Genomic DNA, 22,746 nt, shown 5'->3' with positions numbered 1-22,746 from the left:
GGGGAAGAGCATTCCAGCAGAGGGAACAGCACCAAAAAAGGCTCTTCCTTTGGAAGTCTCATGGCCAGAAAGATTTAAAACACTCCCAGAAGTCCTATTTGGGTAGAAAAGAATGACTAAATAGAAGACCAAATTAGAGAACAATTAACAGAACCAGATCCTAAATGGATGACATATTAGTAATGATGATGGTGAGGACAATGTGATGAAGGAAGGAAGAGGTATTGCAGAATGCTTACTCTGGATGCAGCTGTAAGTTGTCTTTCCTTCCTCTTATTTTCCAGACAAGAAAACCGATAGACAGGTTAAGTAGTTTTATCAAGGTACCACAACCAACTGAGTGAGGAGGGACTAAGTATCAGTGGCCAGACTTCCATCTCACTTGTCCTACTCCACTGAAAAATCTTCGGGTCCCAAAAGGAAAGCAATGACTTACCAACCTCTGTCTCACTCTTGTAATTGTAATTAAATAATGGTATAATTAAATTATATCATTCTCCAGAGTGTGTCAGTTTAATAATATTTCATAGATACCGTATTTATTTTCTCTTTGTTTTTTTGAGGGGGGAATCAAGGAGTATAAAATTGATGTATTGTGGTTGTATGGAATGCTTTAATCTCTTACAGATTCTGTGGAAAATGATTCCTTTCTTTCTGTAATTTTCCTCTCTCATAACTGACTGCCTCTGCCTCTGGGCAAATGCCACTGACGTTCCAAGGAGGCTGACATGTAACACTGTCCATTTTTTCACATAGGTAAATTTGATGGTTAATGTTGAATTATGCAAACAAAAAGCAGTTGGTTTAAATTAAACTTTGAAGTGAAATAGTAAATTATCAGAATATCTGAATAATGAAATGGAAATTTAAATAAAAAACATATACATGAGAAAGAATAGTTCAACCCAAATGGGTTTGCTTTAAAAAACGATTGTATGTAATCTCTCACCACTGGTTTTGTATGAACATTGACGAATGCGATTGCCCATTATTTACTATATGCATTTAATGAATATTTTATAAGGTCTGGGCAAGCACTGCATTTATATAACATATGTTAATGGTATGGCCACTAATAAAGGAAAAGTGTCTTTGATATAAAAATACATCAGGTACTCACTGATGTTATCTTCAGCTTAATGTTAAGTAAATGTTCATTTCTGTGGTGGAAAAAGTATTCTGTTTGCTAACACAGGTCATTCACTAACTGCCATACTTTCAGAAATCAAAAGGCAGGGGCCAAATCTACCAAATATTATTTAGTTTCATCCTTAATTGCTTTGTTAAAGTGACAGTGGATGACTCACCTTGTCTGACCTGTAAATGTCTTCTCTATTTGTGTTCTTCCCACACTTTCCCTGTATCCATAAAGCCATTGAGAGACAAATAGACACAAGGAGAAACATTTATACACATGAAATGTGCAAACCTCCTATCACCATTTCTTATCCCTAATTTTCATGATGGCCTCAGAGTTGACCTGAAAATAAAACACTTTACCCAACATTTAAGACATATTCTTAGCTAATGAATTAATTATTAAATCTATAAAATTCTTTCTAGATTTCCATTATGTAGACTGCTGTCACCTAACTATTTTAGAAAAATGTGATCTGTTGTAATCATTTTTGAGGTACTCAACAGAAATTAAAAGATACTTTATTATAAAATTGTAGATATAACCCTCTTGAAAATTAGTGAAGGAAAAAATAAAATTAAGATCTAATTTATTCTTCTAAAGAAAGATTTATTTGGAGAGTGGAGGAGGGTGACATTTTATTTTCTTTCATTTGTTGTTTTCATATTTCCTCTCACTGTCCTTTTCTTCATATGCTAGAGTCTACCATGTGCTCACCAAGACCTATTTCCTTTTCTTTCTGACATGCACTCAGCCTCATAGCTGTTACATGGAGCCAAGCAACTGGATGACAAAAGGATGTGGATAAATTAATACACAATATTTGGAGGACTTTTCCCCCCAAAACCCACATGCAATCCTCCATGAATTCTCTCTTCACTCTTCTGTCACCTTGTTGTAAAGAAGGAAGTGGGGAAGCTAACAAAATATGTACAATGCTATCTGAGGAAAAGTATACAATTTGGAAGAATAAATTCAAAGAAGAATTAAGTAAGTGGAGAGATATTCCATATTCATGATTAAGAATCTCAAAACCATTAAGATGTAGTTCTTCCCAACTTAATCTACATATCTGATGCAACCCCAAACTAAATTCCAGCAAGTTATCATATGGGTATCAAGGAACTGACTGTAAAATTTAAATGGAGAGGCAAATGACTCAGAATTGTCACACAACATAGAAGAAGAAGAGCAAAGTTGGAGGACTGATGCTACCTGACTTCAGGACATACTATAAAGCTACAGTAATCAAGACAATGTGGTTCTGGTGGAAGGATATACAACTATATAAGTGGCACAATAGAGGTCCCAGAAACAGAGAACCATTAAAATCGTCCATTTATCTTTGACAAGCAGTAAAGGCAATATAAAAGGGCAAAGACAGTCTCTTTAACAAATAGTGTAGAAACAACTAAATATTCACATCGAAAAAATGTATTCACATCTTGTCACAGACCTTATACAGGTCAAAAAAATTAACTTAAAATGGATCATAGCCCTAAATATAACACTTTTTAGTAATAAAAGCCACAAAGTACAATGAGAATATTACTGTTAAAATAGTTATACATCAAATAACATAGCCATTTTCTTAATTAGTGAGTTTATATGTCATTCTCAATAACAGAACAGTGGAAAAAATAGGATATAAGAGTTAAAATACAATCAACAAAATAAATCTTACTGATGCATATATCAGTACTACCTTCTTATAATATACTTTATCAAACATACTAATTATATAGTAAGACACCAAAAATTTTAGTAAATTATATAAAGTGGAGATACTGGAAATAATGCTCTCTAATCACAAGACAATAAATTGAACTTAAAAATAAAATAAGCAAATGTCTCTTTCAGTTACATGGATACTTAATCCTAATAAAGATACCCCCCCCAAAAAATGCAGGGGGGAACGTGGAGACAACTGTATGTGAACAACAATTTTAAAAAGTATGGAAAAAAAAGAAAAATGTAGACACATATTACCTATAGGTCATAATTAAAAAATACTAAATAAATTATTAGCATACTCTAATACTTCATTAAAAAATAAGGTATTATGACCAAATAGGTTGTAGTACTGGAATGCGAGGTTGGTTCAATGTTAATATGTCTGTTAACATATCATCGTATTAATAGTGCTTAAGAAAAAATCACATGGTTATCTCCTTATACTCAAAATGTCTTTGAAAAATACAGCTATTCCTTACTGAAGTTTTAAAACATGCAGAAATGGCTTTTCATAATATGATGAGTTATGTAAATACATCACCATATGAATGCCAATAGCTTACTGAAGAAATAAAAAGTTACTTCCACTAAAGTCGAGAAAAAAATCAAAGATGATAACTACCTGCACTATTTAATATTGTCTTGAATGAACATCCAATGACAACACAAGACAAATTATGAAAATTAACATTGGAAATTATTTCTAATTGTAGATGATATGATAGAAACTCCTAGATATCATGGTAAAATACTCAAAATTCAGTGATGAGGCTCTGGAAAAAATAAATAATAAAATATTTTTAAAAGGTTGAAGAGTGTAAGATTAACCTATGAAAATCAACAGCCTTCATAAAATCAAATGATAGCTAGATCCCATAATGCTTCACTTTGAACAGGTTCAGTGGTCAAAAATAGGTATTTGCCAGATTCATATACACAATTCTATTTTAACTAATCCCCTAAGATACTTGATAAAATCCAACTGACTCTTGTGCTTGCCTCTCATTATTTCACACCTTCCTCAGTGTAATTATTTCTGGCTAATGGACTCCTGCTGAGTTCAGTTTTAGAGTCTCAGAGACAAGAATCGCTAAACTTACATTGGCAATGATTTTGACTGAGTGACTCTCTGGACACAATAAATTCATCCTTATAGCATTCAGAGGTTCATAACTTTGTAGACTATTTCTTAACTATTTCAAATACATACATACAAAAAGACTCTTCCATTAGTGAAAGACTACAGGGTCAACCCTGAGAAATGTTCTGACTCTGCTCACTTAGCAGATTTTCTCAAGTGTATGGAAACGTTATCCCAGCCTCAGTGTGAGATTGTTCATGTTCAAATTTTCCCAAGATGCATCTTGCTATCCTTTACAGAATAGCAAACCCACAGCCAGGGTAAGTTCTAGGGATAATATTTTTAGAATTTGTTTCTGATCTCTTGCTCTACTTCCCTATATATGTATTTTAAATATATTGATACTGAGTATTAGTTTATTATGCTTGCCAGGTAGGTTTTGTCAACTTGATTCATTTAACTGGTTCACGCTGAAGTATTAGGAAGTATGTATGCCTCATCAAGGAAATCTTTTATTTTAAAAAATATATGCATAATAATATCTAAACTGAATATTAGGAATTCCTTAGGGGCAGATTTGAAGCTGGATTTTTTAGATGCCCTTGTATCACATTGTACATAGATGTCCTCTTTGTAAATAAAAAGCTCATTTATGATGTGTGGGTATTTACTGGACATGTGTTTTTACTAGAGATCTATTGATCCCTACATATTGTTCAATATTGTACACATATGTATATGTGAATGTATCTTTTGGAAAGGAGACATAGACCTCCATTTTTATTAGGTTGTTAAAAACCAATGTATTATGACATTATGAAATCAATACAATTATAATGCATAATAAAAGTAGAGGAGAAATTGTGATTGATTTTTCTCACAGAATGGCTCCTTAACAAAGGAAAATAGGATCCCAAATTTTTGAGGATGTAAGCCTATACATCATAGAAAGACTAAAATTTCATCTCCAATTTAATTGGTAGTATTTAGCAGATTAAACTTGACAGATATTTACAAGAGAGCTTTCAAAAACTGTTTATTTCACATATCTCTGCAAAAAGAAATGTTTCTGAGATTTCCTATCAGGCATCTACTTTCTAAAACACAAAAGAAACTTTTACAAGTCAATCTTTCTAAAATTATCTTTGAAGTTCTGGAACAAAGCTCAGCTGGATCTCTCTTTGCTTTTGTCTCAGTGGTAGATCAGAAGATTTGAGATTGAAGGGCTTTTTCAATTATACAATAAGCAGCAGGTTTCCATTAAAGCACAAAGTCCGTCATCTAAATATATGCTAGGTGTTTTTATAAATAATTGTAACATATAAAACCTTGACTGATTCATTTATTTCTGATACGTGTTCTGTGATTCTACAGTCTAATATTAAATATATCTATTCTCCAAATCCTTTCCTGAGTTTATAATGAACTTAAGGCCATTATTACAATGTTTTTTAACACTTCTTGGTAGTTTCCATGACTGTCATGTATTGGCACCTGATAGATCCAGGGTTTTAGTGTTGATTGGGTAGTATGACATTTGTGCAAAGATATGGATCACCATTAGCATTGTTCAAGGAAATCACAGCTGGACAGTAATTAAAGCATTAAAAATATATTTTATTCAGGACCTATTGCAATAGGGGAAAAAGACCTCAGTTTAGAACTGCTCTCAATTCCAAATGCAGCAGGGACAAATGGGGATTTATACCCAAGGTGTAGGGTAGGATTCAGCATGGGAAATTACTAAAAAGAAAACAACAGGAGTAATGGGGATTCTGGTTAATCAGATTTAACAGAATACTTCCTGAAGGTAGGCCAGGGAATGTTGGGGAACAAGCCTTGTGGGTGATCAAATATCTAATGTGGGGAATTCACTTAAAACTGACTTAGCAGGATTTTTGCTAAAATTGGGTGAAGCAAAGATGAACACACAAGCTAAAAATCAAGACCTAGTTTAGAGGAAGTTTCAGTGGAGCCTGACTCAAGTTTAGTCAAGGAGAACATTTGTCAGTGTGATACCAAAATGAAGGAGAAGGTGAAGGCCATTCTAAGCCAGAGGATAAGGCATACTTGTGGAAGAAAGTACTTCAGTAAGTCTGAGAACACAGAGTAGCTGTTTGGGTAGTGATATAACTCCAGACTGAAAAGGTTTGATGGGCACCTGCTAGCATGACACATTAATGACTGTGGTCTTTATCCTAATAGTTGCTGACATATGAATGACGTAACTATTTTTAAAGTGATGATTCTAGAACCATCATGAAAGTTCTAGTGGAATGGAAAGAAAATAGCTACAGAGAAGTCAGTTTTCTGTCTATTGCAATAGAGACTTTCAAGAGAATATAAGATTCTGAACTAGAACAATGTCAGAAAGAATCAAGACTTATTTGAAAGCTATTTTGGAGGCCAAACACAAAACTTATGTTGACCAGATGAAGGACATGAGAGGGGAAGTGTCCAAAGACATCTTTAAGATTTTAGCCTAAATAATTGACTGTCAAAGAATGGATGGTGAGGCTGTTCATCACGTTAGTTGTATATCTCTTTGTTTTGAGCAGGGTGGAGTGGGGATGTCTTCATTTTATTTTTAAATTTACTGAGTCCGAGCTATCTTTGAAATTTAGTGGATGGACTAGTCAAGCCAGTTGTTTATTATGGGATGGGGCATCTGAGCTCTGTGACAGCAAACCAGCTGGGGACTCAAAGAAAAGGAGACTGCTATTTTAAAACCCATGAAAAACATTTTCCAAATTCTCTTGATTTCTACCTAATAAACATGCTGCTTTCAGTTTGTTTACCTGAAATATGCTCTCTGTAAGGTATATTGATTTGCATTTCAAAAACTTGCCCTCAACTATCAAACTGAATAGTACTTTCATCTGGGGGCTTCCTTTTGTCAGTGCAAAGACAGGAGGAAAACAGTGTTAAAATGTAAACAGAAATTCTGTTTCACTGGCTCAGGTTCCATTTCCTTTTATTTCTCAGCAGTGTTAGACTGGTGCGTTGTACAGGTTTGTTGAATTTAACTGTGTTCCCTGCTCTGAACATTAGCTGAAGAATGTACACACTGTCAAAGAGAAGCAGAGCCAAACAGTAAAGTGGTAAAAGTATATTTTTTTCAGGAACTATTTGAATAAAGGAAAAGAGAACTCATTGTGAAACTGGACCCAGTTCCAAATACAAGGGGAAAGTGGGGATTTATAGGCAAGGAGTAGGAGTGGGTACTATTGGATGGAAAATTAGGAGGAGGAAACATCAAGAGTAGGGAGAATGCTTCTTGAATGAACTTGAAAGGACTCTTGCTGAAAACAGGCCACTATTATCATACACCAAGAGTTGCCCCAGTACATTTAATTACATTTTTAAAAGATTGGAAGATAAGGAATTTAATCTGATATTGAGAGTGATCAGATATCAAGGATGGGAAAGTTTCAACTAATCTGAGCAGGATTCTTGCTACAACCAAGGTATATAGGCATAGCAAGGACAGGGCCAAGGTCAATGCCTAGTTGAGAAGAGGACTCAGAGGAGTGTGACTCATCTTTGGTCAAGGATAGAGTTCTCTCTCTCTCTCTCTCTCTCTTTTTCAGACATATACCACACAGAGAAAAAAAGGGAGAGACATATTATACACTATTTTTCCCCAAGTTTGTGCCTTTATTTCAGAATGCCCTTATCTCCTAGTAATTAGCAATAAAAATATACACAAGGAAACTTTACAAGAGGAACATGGAAAATGTTCATGTTCCAATAAAAAAACAATAAAAATTAAAAATAAAAACCCAAGGTTATTTGCCTAAATAACATGGATTAGGCAAAATAAAAGTGACAGATACTTTCAACTGTGAAAGGGTAAGGATAAAAACATATAATATTTTATTACCAATAAAGACCTCAAAGACTATCTTTTTATTTTGAAGATGAGGAAGTTAAGTACCAGGGAATGTATAGGACCTTTAGTAAAATGATCTACCCAACCAATACCAACTATTTAACTAGAATAAGCAAAGATCCTACCTCTAGTTTACATTGCCATTATACCAAGAGCCTTCTTATTTTTACTTCAATATGGTTTTTATTAAAATACACTTAAAATGTGAACATATTTATTCCAGAGAATTATCTGGCATTATTTTTCACTCTAGATACATGTTTTTCCTCTAGAGCCTTTTCTTATTATCATCATGTTGTGGTTCATGTTGTGTAATTAGTTACTCACAAAAATAAGTCACTCATTAGAACCTATTAAAAGACAGATGGGGTACATTTGTGACTATCTTATTGAAAAATTGGTGGATTTTTATTAAATTGAATTTATTTTTTTTTCAGCAATGACAATGCAGTTTATTAGTCATCAGTTCCCTGATTACCATGACCCCACTATTGGTGAGTAAAAGCCTTTTTTCTCCTTTAGCTCAAATAAAGGCATTCTAAATAAGGGGCTTATAAATACTGTTGACATCTATGGAAAACAAGAAATGTCTTGTACACTATGACTCAGTACAAGCACACATTAATTCATAATATGTAAGCTACCACAATAATAGCTTCAAGAAACAATATTTGTCCTTCTTGCCATGGCCTCCCATATTTTCCATTTTATTCTATTTCTGGTTAATGATGGTTGGAATACATTAAGTTGATCTCGATTTCAGGGTCCAGTAATGGAGCTCTACTGCATAATGAAAAACTGTGTTCTGGAAAACATAACTGATGTGACTGTGTGTTCTCATTTGGTCATTTGCTCACTTTATCAGTGTCTGGATCTTGCAGTACAGAAGAAACCATGTTAATGGTACCTTTGGAAAGGACTCTAAGTATGGATATAATTTTGTTCATCATCCTCATTTTGTAGATGAGGAAACTGAGACCCAAAGATTCAAAATATTGTTAGAGGAAAAAAATCCAACCATGTTTCATTCTTCCATCAAATTTTCTTTTTTCACATCACTTGGGAACACATTTTCATCCTCAATCAAAACAGAAAAGATGTCTTTAAAACTGCTTTGCTCATTCAAAGAGCTACTTTAAAGAATCAGTTGAAAGTTTCCAAGCAGCATCTGTCATAGCTTTCTTTATCTAAAAACACATTGGCATTGAATAGATATAAAGCATTATATCATGGTCTAGAAAAACATAGCCTCTGGGCTCCTCATGTTTGTCTGCTTGTTTAGACTATGAGTTCCTTTGACTGCACCTCCTCCCTTACCCTTTTTATTTACTCAACCTGACTATGTCTTCCCTCACCTACTATGGGTATGATCCTCACCTAGCAATTTTAATTCAAGGTTCTACTATGAATATAAAATATCATTCCAGAAATAATTGTATCTCTTCCTGCAAATCTTTCAGGATATGTGTTTGAATATTACTACTGAAATTTAAAAACTGTACTCATTTTTAAATTTCCCATAATTCAGCAAGACCTCTTCATCGGTTAAACTGAATTAGTATGATTTAAATGCAGGCAATTAGTATGTTGTTAATCAAAAAGCACTTCCTCAAGGAGTTGAGTTTTGTATCTGAAGCAAAAATAATCACTTAAAATTATAGAAGTGATTAACTACAGTCCGTGTTTAATAATTCTCTAAATCCATTTCTTTAATATCTTGATTCTGGAATGTTGGTAACTTGTATAACCTTTTATGAGTTACAGAAGAGGAGAAATCTCTGGGCAGAAGCTCTGAATCTTTTATCTTTTATCTTGGAAAATTTTACTTTATAATATATCATTTGTGAAACCAAAAATCAGTCCATTATTTTCCATCATTATTTAAGCTTTATATGCACTGCTGTTTCAAATACCTGCCTTTTGCTCACTAGACTCTCATGTCTAATGGCTTGAGTAGGGCAATATGTGTGAATAAATCATAAATGGCTCCTTCAAAAGGAATAAAGGAGAAGAACATAATGATGACTCCTTTAGGTATCCATGAGGCACATCCATCATTTGAGATTCCATACTGACAAAGAGCTGAAGTCATACCTTTGTATGATTATAAATAAAATAGCCGTAGAAATTTGAAAACAGAGACACAGAGTCACTGATTACTTTGAATTCGATTTTTCCATCATTTCATTTCTTAGCGTCTCTAATGGAAATATTTGTTAGCAATTTTCCATTGGTATCCTGCTCCAGGAAGGTGAGATTCCCAAATAATTTACTTTCCCCCCATTCAAGCTATATAACTATAACTCAGTCTGGATGACTTAACAATCCCTCAAGGGGAAATTCATATTAGTATATTTTGAAAATCATACAAATTAGAGAAGAATACATCTATCAGAGATACTTATTTCCACATTTATAAAGTAAATGACCATTTTTCAATCCTTGTTCACATCTGTTTGTCATCCAACTGACTGAGGTTTTGAATAGTTTTTCTCTGAAATCTTTGAAAGATTTGTATGGCTTTATTTTCTTCCTATATTCAGCTTAAAATTATTTTTCTTTCAAATACACATCAATTCTGAAAACTTAGGTTAGAATTAGGCATATTATCTGCTACCAATGTTCTTCCTAAAGAAGTAATCATTCTTCTTATATACTGGCCACATTTTCAAAGTCAGTAACCAATATATCTAGCTTCCATAAATCCACAAAAAATAGCTATGAAAGAATATTGGAAGGTGTTGATTCTATTCTTCTATGTGAGAAAACCTCACTCAAAAATTAAGTTCCTTATAAAAGTATAAAATATGAATAAATTTAAGTTTTAATTTAATCTTTAAAATAGACTATCTCTAAGTATTAAACACTGTGGTAAGTACCCTTTGCTCTTTCTACAGTAAAATCATAAGGTAACTAATAAGAAAGGAACATTTTGACCAAAGGCCTTGATGTCTAACCTTTCATACTAATAAATGCACATGCCATTTTAATTAAAAATAAATCATTAGAGGTAAGCATTGCATGCAATTAAATCAACAAAAAGTTTAAATGCCTAATATTTACAAAGGAATCTGTTTATCTTCAAGAAATAAAAGATTCAAATAGCACAATTCAAGCCTTTGAGAGATTTTTATTTCACACAAAGATATTTACAATAGCATTGAAGACAGTTGTTATTATAAGAAAAGAGCAAAGTGCTAAGGTGTTTTCAAAGAATAGAGTTCAGTGACCCTCTCTTAAGTTGCATTTACTATGATTTAGGATCACAGCTTCCTACATGTTTTAAAAACCAAGAAACCCCTTCGCTCCAGTCTACAACTCAAGATCCTTTGGGGAAGATTTTCTGAGAAGTCTGGACTTAAAGACTTTTGAGAAAATGACCGAGGGCAGTTTGTTTTGATATGTTCTTTTAACCCAATTGTAACTTGCTTGAAATTTAAAATCTTACTGTATTAAATGTGAATTTAATATGAATTAAATATCATGTTAAGTTGTTGACTTCTTTTCTGCAATAGAATACTCTGTCCCTTTCACAAAAAAATCAACTATATGTGTGTGTGAGGGGGAAGTAAAGATTTGTCAGGGACTAGATCTTTGAAGATTAGGCAGGACCTGCTAGCAGGGGTGTCCACCCTGTGGCCTCTGGGGCACATGCAGTCCAGGACAGCTGTGAATGTGGCCCAAGGCAAAATCATAAGTTTACTTAAAACATTATGAGATTGTTTTGTGTGTGTGATTATGCAGCATAATGGATTTAATGTGTGGCCCAAGACAACTCTTCTTCCAGTGTGGTCCAGAGACGCCAAAAGGTTGGACACCCCTGACGTCTATAGCTACAGTCCTGTACTCTTCTCTGAGATGAAAATGAATATTTCAGAAAGCCTACTTAACTTTTATATTTAGGTAGCTCCAGGGCAGACAAAAGTAAACATGCCCCAACTTTAACTAATAATTGATTATCTTTAGTATATTTCCTTCAGGATTCTTTATGATGGTAAAGCCCTTCATGTACCAGAATCTCATGCCAGAAAACTGACAACTCCTTGCCGGTTTCAATTTCTACATTAAGTCATTCACTATTCTGTTGTTTCTACCTTCTACAGATATCTTGAACCTGTCCCCATCTCTCCATAACCTCTGCTGCCTTCTCATTCTTAGCCACCCACATTTTCAATTTGGACTAATTATTCTCATTGGTTTTAATGCAGAATCTAAAAGTATTTTTATAAGCACAAACTTGGAGTACTAAACAATTCTGAATGCTATCAATTATTTTTAGAATGAAGAATAAAACTCCAAGAATGGAGCCAGTATTCTCCTGGTCTTGCTAGGAGACCAGCAAGTTACTCTGCTCTTGCTTACACACTTGCCAGGCACGACCCCTTTCTGGTGCTTCATCTGCAACCACCTGTATTCAGATTCACAAACTAGCCAAACCCCTCTCTGCTTTAGAACATATTTGCTCATATTTGAACACAGAATATTCTTTACCCGTCTTCCCTGAATTTTGCTTGGTTAACTCATACTTTGGTCAAATTCCAGCTCTATACTTCTTTCTCAAAAAAGCTGCCTTTGTGAGTATTAAGCTAAGTGAAATAAGTCAGACAGAGAAAGAAAAATGGCATATGATTTCATTTATATGTGGAAGGTAAAAAACAAAACAAATAAACAAAATAGAAACAGACAACAGATTGATAGTTGTTAGAAGGGTGGGGGTTAAATAAGGTGATGATGTTAAGCAGTATAAATTGGTAGTTACAGAATTGTCACAAAGATGTAGATTACAGCCTAGGGAATACAGTCAGAATTATCATGAAAACAATTATCATGAAAACAATTATCAAGGGGCCAGGTGGACACTTGGAAGCATTTGGGGGCTGCTTTGTAAAGTACATGATTTTCTAATTACTTTGCTGTAAATCTGAAACTAATACAGAGTAACATTGAATATAAATTGTAATTGAAAACTAAAAATCAATCAATAAAAGAAACCCCTTTGACTCACCAAAATAAAATAAGTCCTTCTTTTATGCATTTTGTCAGAATGTTGAATACTTCCTTAGTATCATTTATTTCTATGTAAGAGATTTTAGTTAATTATCTGTTTAATGAAGGCATCATGAGGGTAGGAACCCCCAATATATTATTAACTAGCGTTTCCCCAGACCTGATGAGAATACTCAGCATATTATGGTAGCTCCTTTCAGATTGCTGGTCTGAGTGCCAGCCTGCAACCCAAAGGGTCACCTGTTTGATTTCCAGTCTAGGGCACATACCAGGGGTGCAACCAGGTCCCCAGTAGAGGGTGTGTGAGAGGCAACTACGCATTGATGTTTTTCTCCCTCTCTTTCTCCCTCCCTTCCCCTCTCTAAAAATAAATAAGTAAAATATTTTTTAAATAATTAAAAAATAGTGCTCAATAAATACTTGTTGAATAAAAACGGATGAACAGTACATTTCTAAGAAAATATTTATCATTTTTAGATTTTGCCACCATTAATTTTAGAGTCCAAGAGAGAAGCTAAACTAATCAAAGCTGTGCTTGTGGTCTTCAGTAGAAATTCCTTATGTATATTAATGGCTATTTCTTAACCAAAAATAGTTACCAGAAGATTTCTTTGAAAAATTAAAAGTACTATGATAATATAAGTTATTATTTCTTCTGCTTCTTCCTCTCCATTCAACAGTCATTCATTAACAAATATTTTGGGGGAAGCTATGATATTCAGGCTTTGTACAAGGTGCAGGAATTAATGACACATAAAATTAGGCAGAAATGTGTTCCTCATTGATCTTCCCTGCCTGATTTTATTTCATATTTTTAAAAGCCAATCATATTTCTTTATCTAGAGTCCAATTGTCTCCTTTTCTCACTGCATTGGATGAATTGAGGTCATTATATAAGTATAGCAAAATTTGATTAGAGTAAACTGGACTTAAAGGGCCTATTCCATAGTTTCTTTTTCTTACAGGGAAAAAACCAGCTTTAACAAACAGTTCAGTAATGTTATCACTTTATTAACTTGCCTGGCCATACATTTATTCAAGTACTCCCAGTGCCCAGAAATTCAAATGCCCAAGAAGTTCCTAGCTATGGCTACATACCCAATTTTCAAAGAACACATACTCTTGTAATTGACTCAGCTGTGAATGCTTTTCTTCTTTTAGTGTTTAAACCTCCAATTTCACTTCCGAGGCATGAATACTGCATAATACACTCATTTGAAAGATTTATATTCTTTCTGAGCAATTGGTAAGAACCGTAACAAGCTCCACAGGGACAGAATAAAATGTCATGTATGGAGTTAATTCTGCTTGAATGATTTGGGAGGCTTGAAAAACAAGGACCTCACATGAGCTGCAAAGTACATGAACAGTATGGACAGTTCGTCTGTAGACAGGGCCATGTCTAATGACTGGTATTATACCACACTGCATGAGCATGAAAAAATATTAATGTGAATAGGCCAGTGTGGGACTAATGCACCACATTAAGTGTATATTTCTTAATATTTCTGGTGGGATACAAAGTCCCTAAGCTCAGGATTTTAGTGTGTTTGAATCACACTGAAATGGCCTGCTCAGTGTCTAAAATGTATACTAATAGAGTCACTTCTTTGTGTCACCCTAAAAATCCCTGTTAAAATGTAAATTCTTAGGGGAGAGGTAAAGCCCAGAACCATTACGAGTCATTTATAACATTAACATAGATTAATGTGTTCAATTATTCTAGTGAGCCAACCAAAAGCCACAGTCTACAGAGCCGCACTGAAGAGCGAGCAGGAGACTTGAAGAAGGGAGGGGGTGTCAGTGCCAGGTAGAAGAAAATGCAGAGAAAATGCAGAAAATTACAGAGTAATTCTTAAAGGAAATCAATGCTTACAAGCTGAAATTGAAAAATTGTATTTATTAGTGACTCTGGAATGGTGAACATAGTAGAATAAAACAAAGAAAATTAGGTATGAACCAGAGAGATCAGAAATGGATTCTGCCTTCCCACTGGCCTCTGATTTTCTTTCCTGACTCATCCTATAACACGCTCTAGTTTGCTGTGCTCCAGCCACACAGCAATGTGCCAGATAATTTATCATCTTGGCCTCTTTGTACTTGATTATCCCCTGGAACACTCTTTTCCTAAATACTCACAGAACTAACCTCATTACCTTCTTCAAGTCTTTCCTTCAGGTTCAGATACTTACACTGACCACCACCAGAACTCATGTGTGGGAGCAACTTTCTTGAAAGTCCCTCCGGGTGCCATGGACAAAAGTGAATGAATATGGCTGAGATATGAATTTATCTCTTTGGGGAGGAGAAGTGGGCAGTGGCCAGTTTCTCCAGGGAGACAAAGGCCAGCTGTGGCCAGTTTCTCTGAGGAGAAAAAGGCCCTGAGCCCCCTGCTGCAGGACTTTTATTGGGTTGTAATACACAGGAATACAGGGCAGCAAGGATCAAACAGTAGATAACATTTCAAAGAGATCTGAGGGCTTCAGAGTTTGAGTCAGTGTCTGTCAGAAAGAGAGTTGCAGAAACTTTGGGAGACATACTCATTTCCTCTTGGACCTTTATCATATGAATGAAAGCACTCTTAGCAGATTTCACAGGTTAATTAGGAAGTCTTTGCGATGTCAGAGTTTCCCCAAGACATGCTCTAGCAAGGCACAGAGCTGCACCTCTCCCCATCAGGTATTCAGGCTTAAGAGGATTAGAGCCAGGAAGCACTTCTCCCAGAGGACATGGGGACTTGGGCTATGTCAAAGCTGGGGGGCGAGAGTCCATTGCTCCCTCTTTGTTGCAGTCCCCTGAGTCCTTCCATGAAGGCCTCCCAAGTGATCGAGTCTGGCTTAGGTTGCCCCCCGATGTGAGGGGCCTTACCCATCATTGACTTCCGATCAAGCTCTGGGGGCAGGGAGAGGAACTGAGGCAGCGTTTGCTATCAGAGATAGGCTTTGTCTCCTGTGGCTCGCATTCCAAAGGTTGTCCCTCGCCCTTAGCTACAAGGGATTGAGATACAATTTCTAAAACCAAGCAGAGCGGTCTACAACACTCAAGATTACACTTACTCTCATCTATCTATTTTTCTCATAGCATATAGTACCATCTTACTCTGTAGGTACATCTGTGTCGCTTAGCTACAACATAAACTCTACTAGGGTCACTGAAGTTTCCCAAAAACCTAGATCAGTGTGTGACTCATAGCAGATGATCAATAAATTAGATGAGTGGATGTCCAAAGTACTCAGTGGCCCTTCAGCCTTGAATAAATTAGCATATATTGCTGACCTTTCCTCATCTACAAAAATTAGGCAATGACACTATTTCCTATAATTGTTTTGTGAGATAATGTAGAAATATAGCTATAACTGCTTCACACTCTACAAAAGACCAAAGGAACATTATGATTTCCTCAGTATAAATCAATTAAACTGAAGATAAAAATGGTAATAAGGAAAGCTGTTAGGAAAAGACCACCTAGAAAGAGAATTTCATTCTTTTTTTGAAGGCCCAGAAAGGATGGCAGAGTAACCACATGAAAATTTATTAACTTATAATGATGTTATTGTCACCATCGGTACAATTACTCAAAGCATGTATGATTATGATATTTCCTGCAGCCATACTTACATAAAAGAAAAAATCATAATTAGAAATCCCTGATTTAATAAGATATTTAAAAAAATAGTGGATATGGGCAGCATATCATGTCCATGATGGCTTTCTGACATGGAAATACAAAAGTTGCCTTGAATGCCTTGTTTGGCATTGAATCAATACAAAGGGACCTAATAGAACAGCAAGTTTCGTGATAGTCTAAGAACACAGGACACATCCATCAGGGCTGCACTGTTTTCACTGAAGGCTACACAGCATTTCCTTCTTAGCACCAGCATAGTCTGTGAATGAGATCATTCCTGGAAATAATCGAAATAATACTTGCTGTTTTCTCAGCATTTATGATAAATCAATTGCCTTCTGAATGCATGAGACATTCATTGTTGATACATGCTAATGCAATCTTATTTCTGTTGAGTTCTGTGGGTTAGAGTAATTTCCATTCTTTCAGGTGGTTTTGCCTATCAATATTCCGGCTTATGTCCATTCATTCTTTAATGAATAATTAATAAGCTGGGCACTTTTCTTGGATCTACACTACAACAATGGGCGAGGCAAAGTCCTCTGCCCTCATGGAGATTAATTTTGGTGGAGAAGACAGATAATGTAAATTTACCAATAAATCTCTAACATCAAGAGGTTAATTTGGGGACACATTTCACTTGAGTTTCATCATATGTATTTATTTGATTTGCAGTAATTTTTGTGTGTAGTCAGGTTCTTGCTAGCTCACTTGATATGGCTTGCAGAAATACTCCCACCTCTTTAATTAAAAAATAGATAAAATGTAGAATAGAAAATGAGGAATAGGGCTTTAGAAGCGACCCCTGCAATAAGTAGCCCAGAAGCTACAGCTTCATTAGTGTCGTGATCTATTGGTCTCTGAGATGACCTCTCCCTCTTTCCTACCTCTGCAAATGTTAGGGACAGTGTGAGGGAAAAGGAGGCAGAATGAGAGGTGATGGTAGTCTGAATCAAGCATGGTTACTTGGAAGAAAGTTCACCTATCACAAAATAGTAACACTGCAAGTCTGAACTATACCGTCTACTGTTTTACTCTCACTGTGTTCATGTGTGTGTGTGCAGAGAATTGTCTTCTTAGCGCCACCCAAATTAATATCATTATTGATTCATTATAAGTAATGTAACCATACAGCTAAAAACGAGTCCTACCACTGCAGATGAACTTTAATAGCTGGATACCATCTGATGCCTAGCACTGTGGGAAGATGCCTATATTTCTACATCTGATTTGTTGGATGCATTTCTTCACTTCAAAAACAGAAATAGTAATTTTCTTACCACATGAGGCTGTTAGAGGATTAGTTGAGATAATAGAAATGAGGTGTTTAGCATAGATATTAGCATACTGCAGTCATTCCATAAATATTAATACTGTTAGTACTAAATAAATAAATCTTAGTACTGAACATTGCTGTTGAAGGAGGTCATCAAGAGGACATGACCACGGGTTAACCCATGATCTTGACCCAGGCATTAGGAAGCTTCTCACTCCCTCCTCTGTTCATGAAATGAAGGTTCTACACACACACCCCAACTCCCATAGCTGGAGCCATTTCATGGATGCAACCTTGAAAGAGCAATATATTTTTGAGACATCTGGATGGTACACATCACTGAGCCCCATCCAGGCCTCCATGTAAACTCTTAAGAATTGCATGAATGGGGCAATCTACTCATCTTGTGGCTGCCAAAACAAGCCTTATAAGTAAATTCTCTTATATATTAAATGTAACACCTACCAATCTGGACTAGCCTGTGTCTTTCTTCCATTAGCCTTTTTCTTTCCTGTACAGGGGCCAATTGTTGAAGTAACAGTTGGTGAGCCAGCCAGGAGATGTAAGAAATGAATATTGAGAAAGAGGCATTAAGGGGGAAATCCTGACTCAGGAATGACCTGTATGGGGGAATGGTGGCCCATGTGTTAGATGCCTATAGACTGTTCTAGAGTATAGAGACATGCCAAAAAACACCAGCTTGTTCATTTGAGGAACTCTATGGAAGGAAAGGAATGGCTGTGCAGTGAGCAGACCTCTATTGTGAGAAGTTCAGCTGTGACTGGTACCCATCTACAGTCTGAAGCTCAAGTTAGAAAGTTGAGAAAAGAGGTAAGGTAAGAGAAAGACATGCAGTTGTCCACTAATCTGCAAAGTGGGAGATCAGGATAAGTTGGAGACCTTAGCATTCTGTTTTGCAAAGCCAGGAAAGTGCAAACTGCTGTGAATTAAGGATCCAGAACTTGTGACAAAAGCTGATGGAGACAGGCACTAAGAAGTGGGATTTCTGGCAAAATGGAGAGAGCTAGGAGAAGGATGTTACTGTGATTGATGACAAAACAGGTAAAGTGCTCCATGCTAACCCACCACTAATACAAAGGAAATGTTAAAATAGTAATTACCCTAGATTTCTGATAATGAAGATATGAATATACTCCTAAACTCCTGGGAGAAAAAAAAGTTGCATTCTTTCTCTGTTCCTTAGGGATGTAGTCTTATCATGTCTTTGAAATGTAAATAGCCCAGAAAATAATTAAAACACTACCTACAGTTGCTTGAGACTGAAGGAAAAAATGGGCTGAAAAAGGCTTTTTAAATTATAGATGGCTATAAGAAGTTTTCTTGCCCCAAATCTAGACCATAACTGCTATATTATGTAAAAATAACAACATTATTATAATTAGCCTTTCAATAGTTTTCAGATAGCATCATAACCATGGAAACTTTTAGTTAACATCTGTGATGTTGAATATATCCGGGAGCAGATTAAAATTATCCATGGTCAAACTAAACAACCAGAGACATGCAGTGATTCTCATTTTATCTAAATATAGATGCCCTTGAGAACAAAGGTGTGCTTACAACAAACACCTCTCAACATTTTCTCTGCTTATTCAATGGTTATAATAATTGGGCACTTAGTATGAAGTCAAATGACTGTTATTTAGATTTTGTCTTTTTATTAGTATTTATTTTATTTTATTTATTTTAATATATTTTATTGATCATGCCATTACAGTTCTATTTCCCCCCTTCATTCCCCTCCACCCTGCACACCCTTTCCCCACCATTCCCCCCTTTAGTTTATGACCATGTGTCTCAAGTTCTTTAGATTCTATATCTCCCATACTATTCTTGCCCTCCCCCCTATCTGTTTTCTATCTATGGTCTATGCTACTTATTTTCTGTACCTTCTAACCCCTTCTCCTCCTCCCACTCCCCTGTTACTAACCCTCCATGTGATCTTCATTTCTATGGTTCTGCTCCTGATCTAGCTGTCCTCTTAGTTTTGTTTTTGTTTTAGGTGTGGTTCTTAGTAACTGTGAGTTTTCTGTCCTTTCGTTGTTCATATTTTTTATCTTCTTTTTTCTTAGGCAAGTCCCTTTAACATTTCATATAATAAGGGCTTGGTGATGATGAACTCCTTGAATTTGATCTTATCTGAGAAGCACTTTATCTGTCCTTCCATTCTAAATGAAAGCTTTGCTGGATAGATCAGTCTTGGCTGTAGGTCTTTGGATTTCATGACTTGGAATACTTCTTTCCAGCCCCTTCTTGCCTGTAAGGTGTCTTTTGAGAAATCCATTGACATTCTGATGGGAACTCCTTTGTAGGTGACTGTCCCCTTAGCTCTTGCTGCTTCTAGGATTCTCTATTTCATTTTAATCTTGGCTAATGTAATGATGATGTGCCTTGGTGTGTTCCTTCTTGAGTCCAACTTCTTTGGGACTCTCTGAGCTTCCTGGATTTCCTGGAAGTCTATTTCCTTTGCCAGTTTGGGGAAATTCTCCTTTATTATTTGTTCAAATAAGTTTTCCACTCGTGGCTGTTCCTCTTCCCCTTTTGGTACCCCTATAATTCAGATGTTGGAACTTTTAAACATATTCTGAAGGTGCCTAAGCCTCTCCTCATTTTTTTGAATTCTTGTTTCTTCATCCTTTTCTGTTTGGTCATTTTTTTCTTCCTTCTGGTCCAGTCCTTTGATTTGAGTCCCAGTTTCTTTTCCATTACTATTGGTTTCCTGTGCATTTCCATTCATTTCAATTAGTTTAGCCTTCATATGTTCCTCTAATTTGTGACTATAATCAACCATTTTTGTGAGCATCCTGATCACCAGTGTTTTGAACTGTGCATCTGAAAGATTGGCTATTTCTTCATCACTTAGATTTATCGGCTCTGGGGCTCTGAGTTGTTCTTGAACCATGTTTTGATCTGTTTGTGCCTGTTATGTATGAGGAGGTGTTCGCCAGAGTAGGGCCACCCAAGTCGCTGGTTTGTGAAGCTGTATGTGGGGGCAGGGTCAGAGAGGGACAATGGCAATCTCCTCTGCCACTTTCTGCCACTGGGGCCTGCTCGGTCCGTCTCACTGCTCACTCCTTCACTGGTTTATCTGCGCTCGAATGTGTGACTGTGGTCAGCCCTCAGTGGATCCACCCGCTTCTTCACACCTGGGATCTGCCTGTGGCTGCCAGTGCGCCTGGTGTGCACCTGGGTCAGTCTGGTGGATCTCTCCTGCCCAACCCCGCTCTGCTGCTGGCTCTGCCCCACTTACTGGTTTGGCTGAAGGGTTCGTTGTTGTCAGACTTCTGTGTAGTTAAATTTTATGTGGTTTGGCTATGTTTTTGTTGCTAAAACTTTGTTGTTTTTAAACTTGGTTGTGTGAGAAACACATAGTGCTTCTACCTATGCCTCCATCTTGGCGGAAGTCCTTATCAGTATTTATTTTAAAGACACCTTTAAGTATTCTATTCACTCTCAATGAGCAATCTTGCATAAACAATTAGAGAAAATAATATTCATACTTGTATGTCTTAAAAATTGGCCAATTGCTGATAAATGCAATATATGAGATAAAAATGTTTTAAATGTACCTTAAAAGAGTTAACAAAATTTACATTTACCTCCCCAAACTCATGCATGTTTAAAAAAGGAAAGTGTGATTACACAGAGAAACATTCAGAACTGTAACATACCTCTTGGCATTTTCAAACTTTTAGAGGCCTTTAGAATCATTTACCCAGTGTCACATGTTTAGAAGTTTGTAGAACTAGAATCCAAAGCTGTATTTGCTTGACCTCAATGTCAGAGTACTTAACTATTCCCTGCTAATTTATGGCCCCTTCAGATGGAATCTTTTTATTAGTCATGGCTGATTCTACTTAATGCTTTTAATTGAACTAGTGTAATTTTAACTACTATGTTGAAATGATTTCTGGAGAATAAAGAGGTTGGCATTTTGACATTTCCCATCAAAGTTGTCCCTATCAGCATGTGTTTACTCAGCATGAAATGAAGACATAGAAAGAGACATTTAGAAAGAGTTGGTTAGTTTGATTCATGTGAATAATCACATTGAACATGTCATACATATGTTCATGTCCTATAATTTGCTTTCTTTGATTAAAGACAGCCCCACAGTGGGATGGAAGCTAAAATTAGCTGTGTGGAAAATAAGTTTGAAAACTATCATGTGCCACACACCAATGTGAGAACCTGTTTTTCTATTAGAAGACAGTTTTAAATATTTAATATTTTTTATTTTATTAGTCATATTAAATGACAGTAATTCAATTTTCGAGACATGCATTTTATTTATAAAGGTCAAAGGTATTTGCCAAGAAACTTGGGGTTAGAATAATGCCCTACATATGAAAAGTTGATTCATCTGTATGCTTACTTGACTATCTGAATATTTTATATACTTAAAAAAACCCTCATTTTGTTTATATTCAGAAGCTAGATGATAGCATTTTAAAAAATCAATATTCCTTTTTCTAAGGTCCTGTGCATCTAGGAATAGAGAAATCTTCCTTAATCAAAACAAAATTAACTAATTAAAAGATTCCCATCAGTGGATACATGGGGCCCATAGAAGACCGCTGTAAGAAAGGCCAGGGCTACAATGATCAGCTTGTGGTTGGTGCTATAACTTTAAACTTTTATATATTGTCATGAGTCGTGCATGTTAGCCTTATGCCAGCTATAGTCATTTTTCAAGTTGTATGTTTTCATTGAATTACCCCTTTATCCTCTCTTCACTATCACCTTTTTATTTTTTATTGCATTCTTCTTTACCATTTAGCCCCCTTATACCCTTCCCCCTACAATCAACACACTGTGGTCCCTGTCTATGAGTTCTTTTTCCTTTTTGCTCAATCTTTCCACCCCCTATCCTCCCTGCCCTTAGCTGTCATCCCGCTCTGTCTCTATTTTGCTTGTTAATTCACTTTGTTCACTATCGCCTTTTTAAAGAGTTGTTTATACTAGCTAT

General features: G+C 35.8%; 1 protein-coding gene across 5 annotated transcripts in view; it reads left to right on the top strand.

The window, feature by feature from the left end:
- RIT2 (Ras like without CAAX 2) overlaps window positions 1-22,746 on the top strand; it is a 376,246-nt gene that overhangs the window by 148,234 nt on the left and 205,266 nt on the right. For all 5 annotated transcript variants that reach the window (XM_053664292.1, XM_053664291.1, XM_037133540.2 and 2 more), the window contains one exon: window positions 8,283-8,339. In XM_053664292.1, the coding sequence (XP_053520267.1) occupies window positions 8,285-8,339 (55 nt within the window). In that variant the 5' untranslated portion in view covers window positions 8,283-8,284. The remainder of the gene's footprint in view (window positions 1-8,282; window positions 8,340-22,746) is intronic.

This window comes from Artibeus jamaicensis, unplaced genomic scaffold (assembly GCF_021234435.1).
Source record: "Artibeus jamaicensis isolate MK-2021 breed Jamaican fruit bat unplaced genomic scaffold, CSHL_Jam_final contig_354, whole genome shotgun sequence".
Classification (NCBI taxonomy): domain Eukaryota; kingdom Metazoa; phylum Chordata; class Mammalia; order Chiroptera; family Phyllostomidae; genus Artibeus; species Artibeus jamaicensis.
The sequence above is the reverse complement of the archived record's forward strand: the minus strand, read 5'-3'. Positions and strand labels throughout refer to the sequence as shown.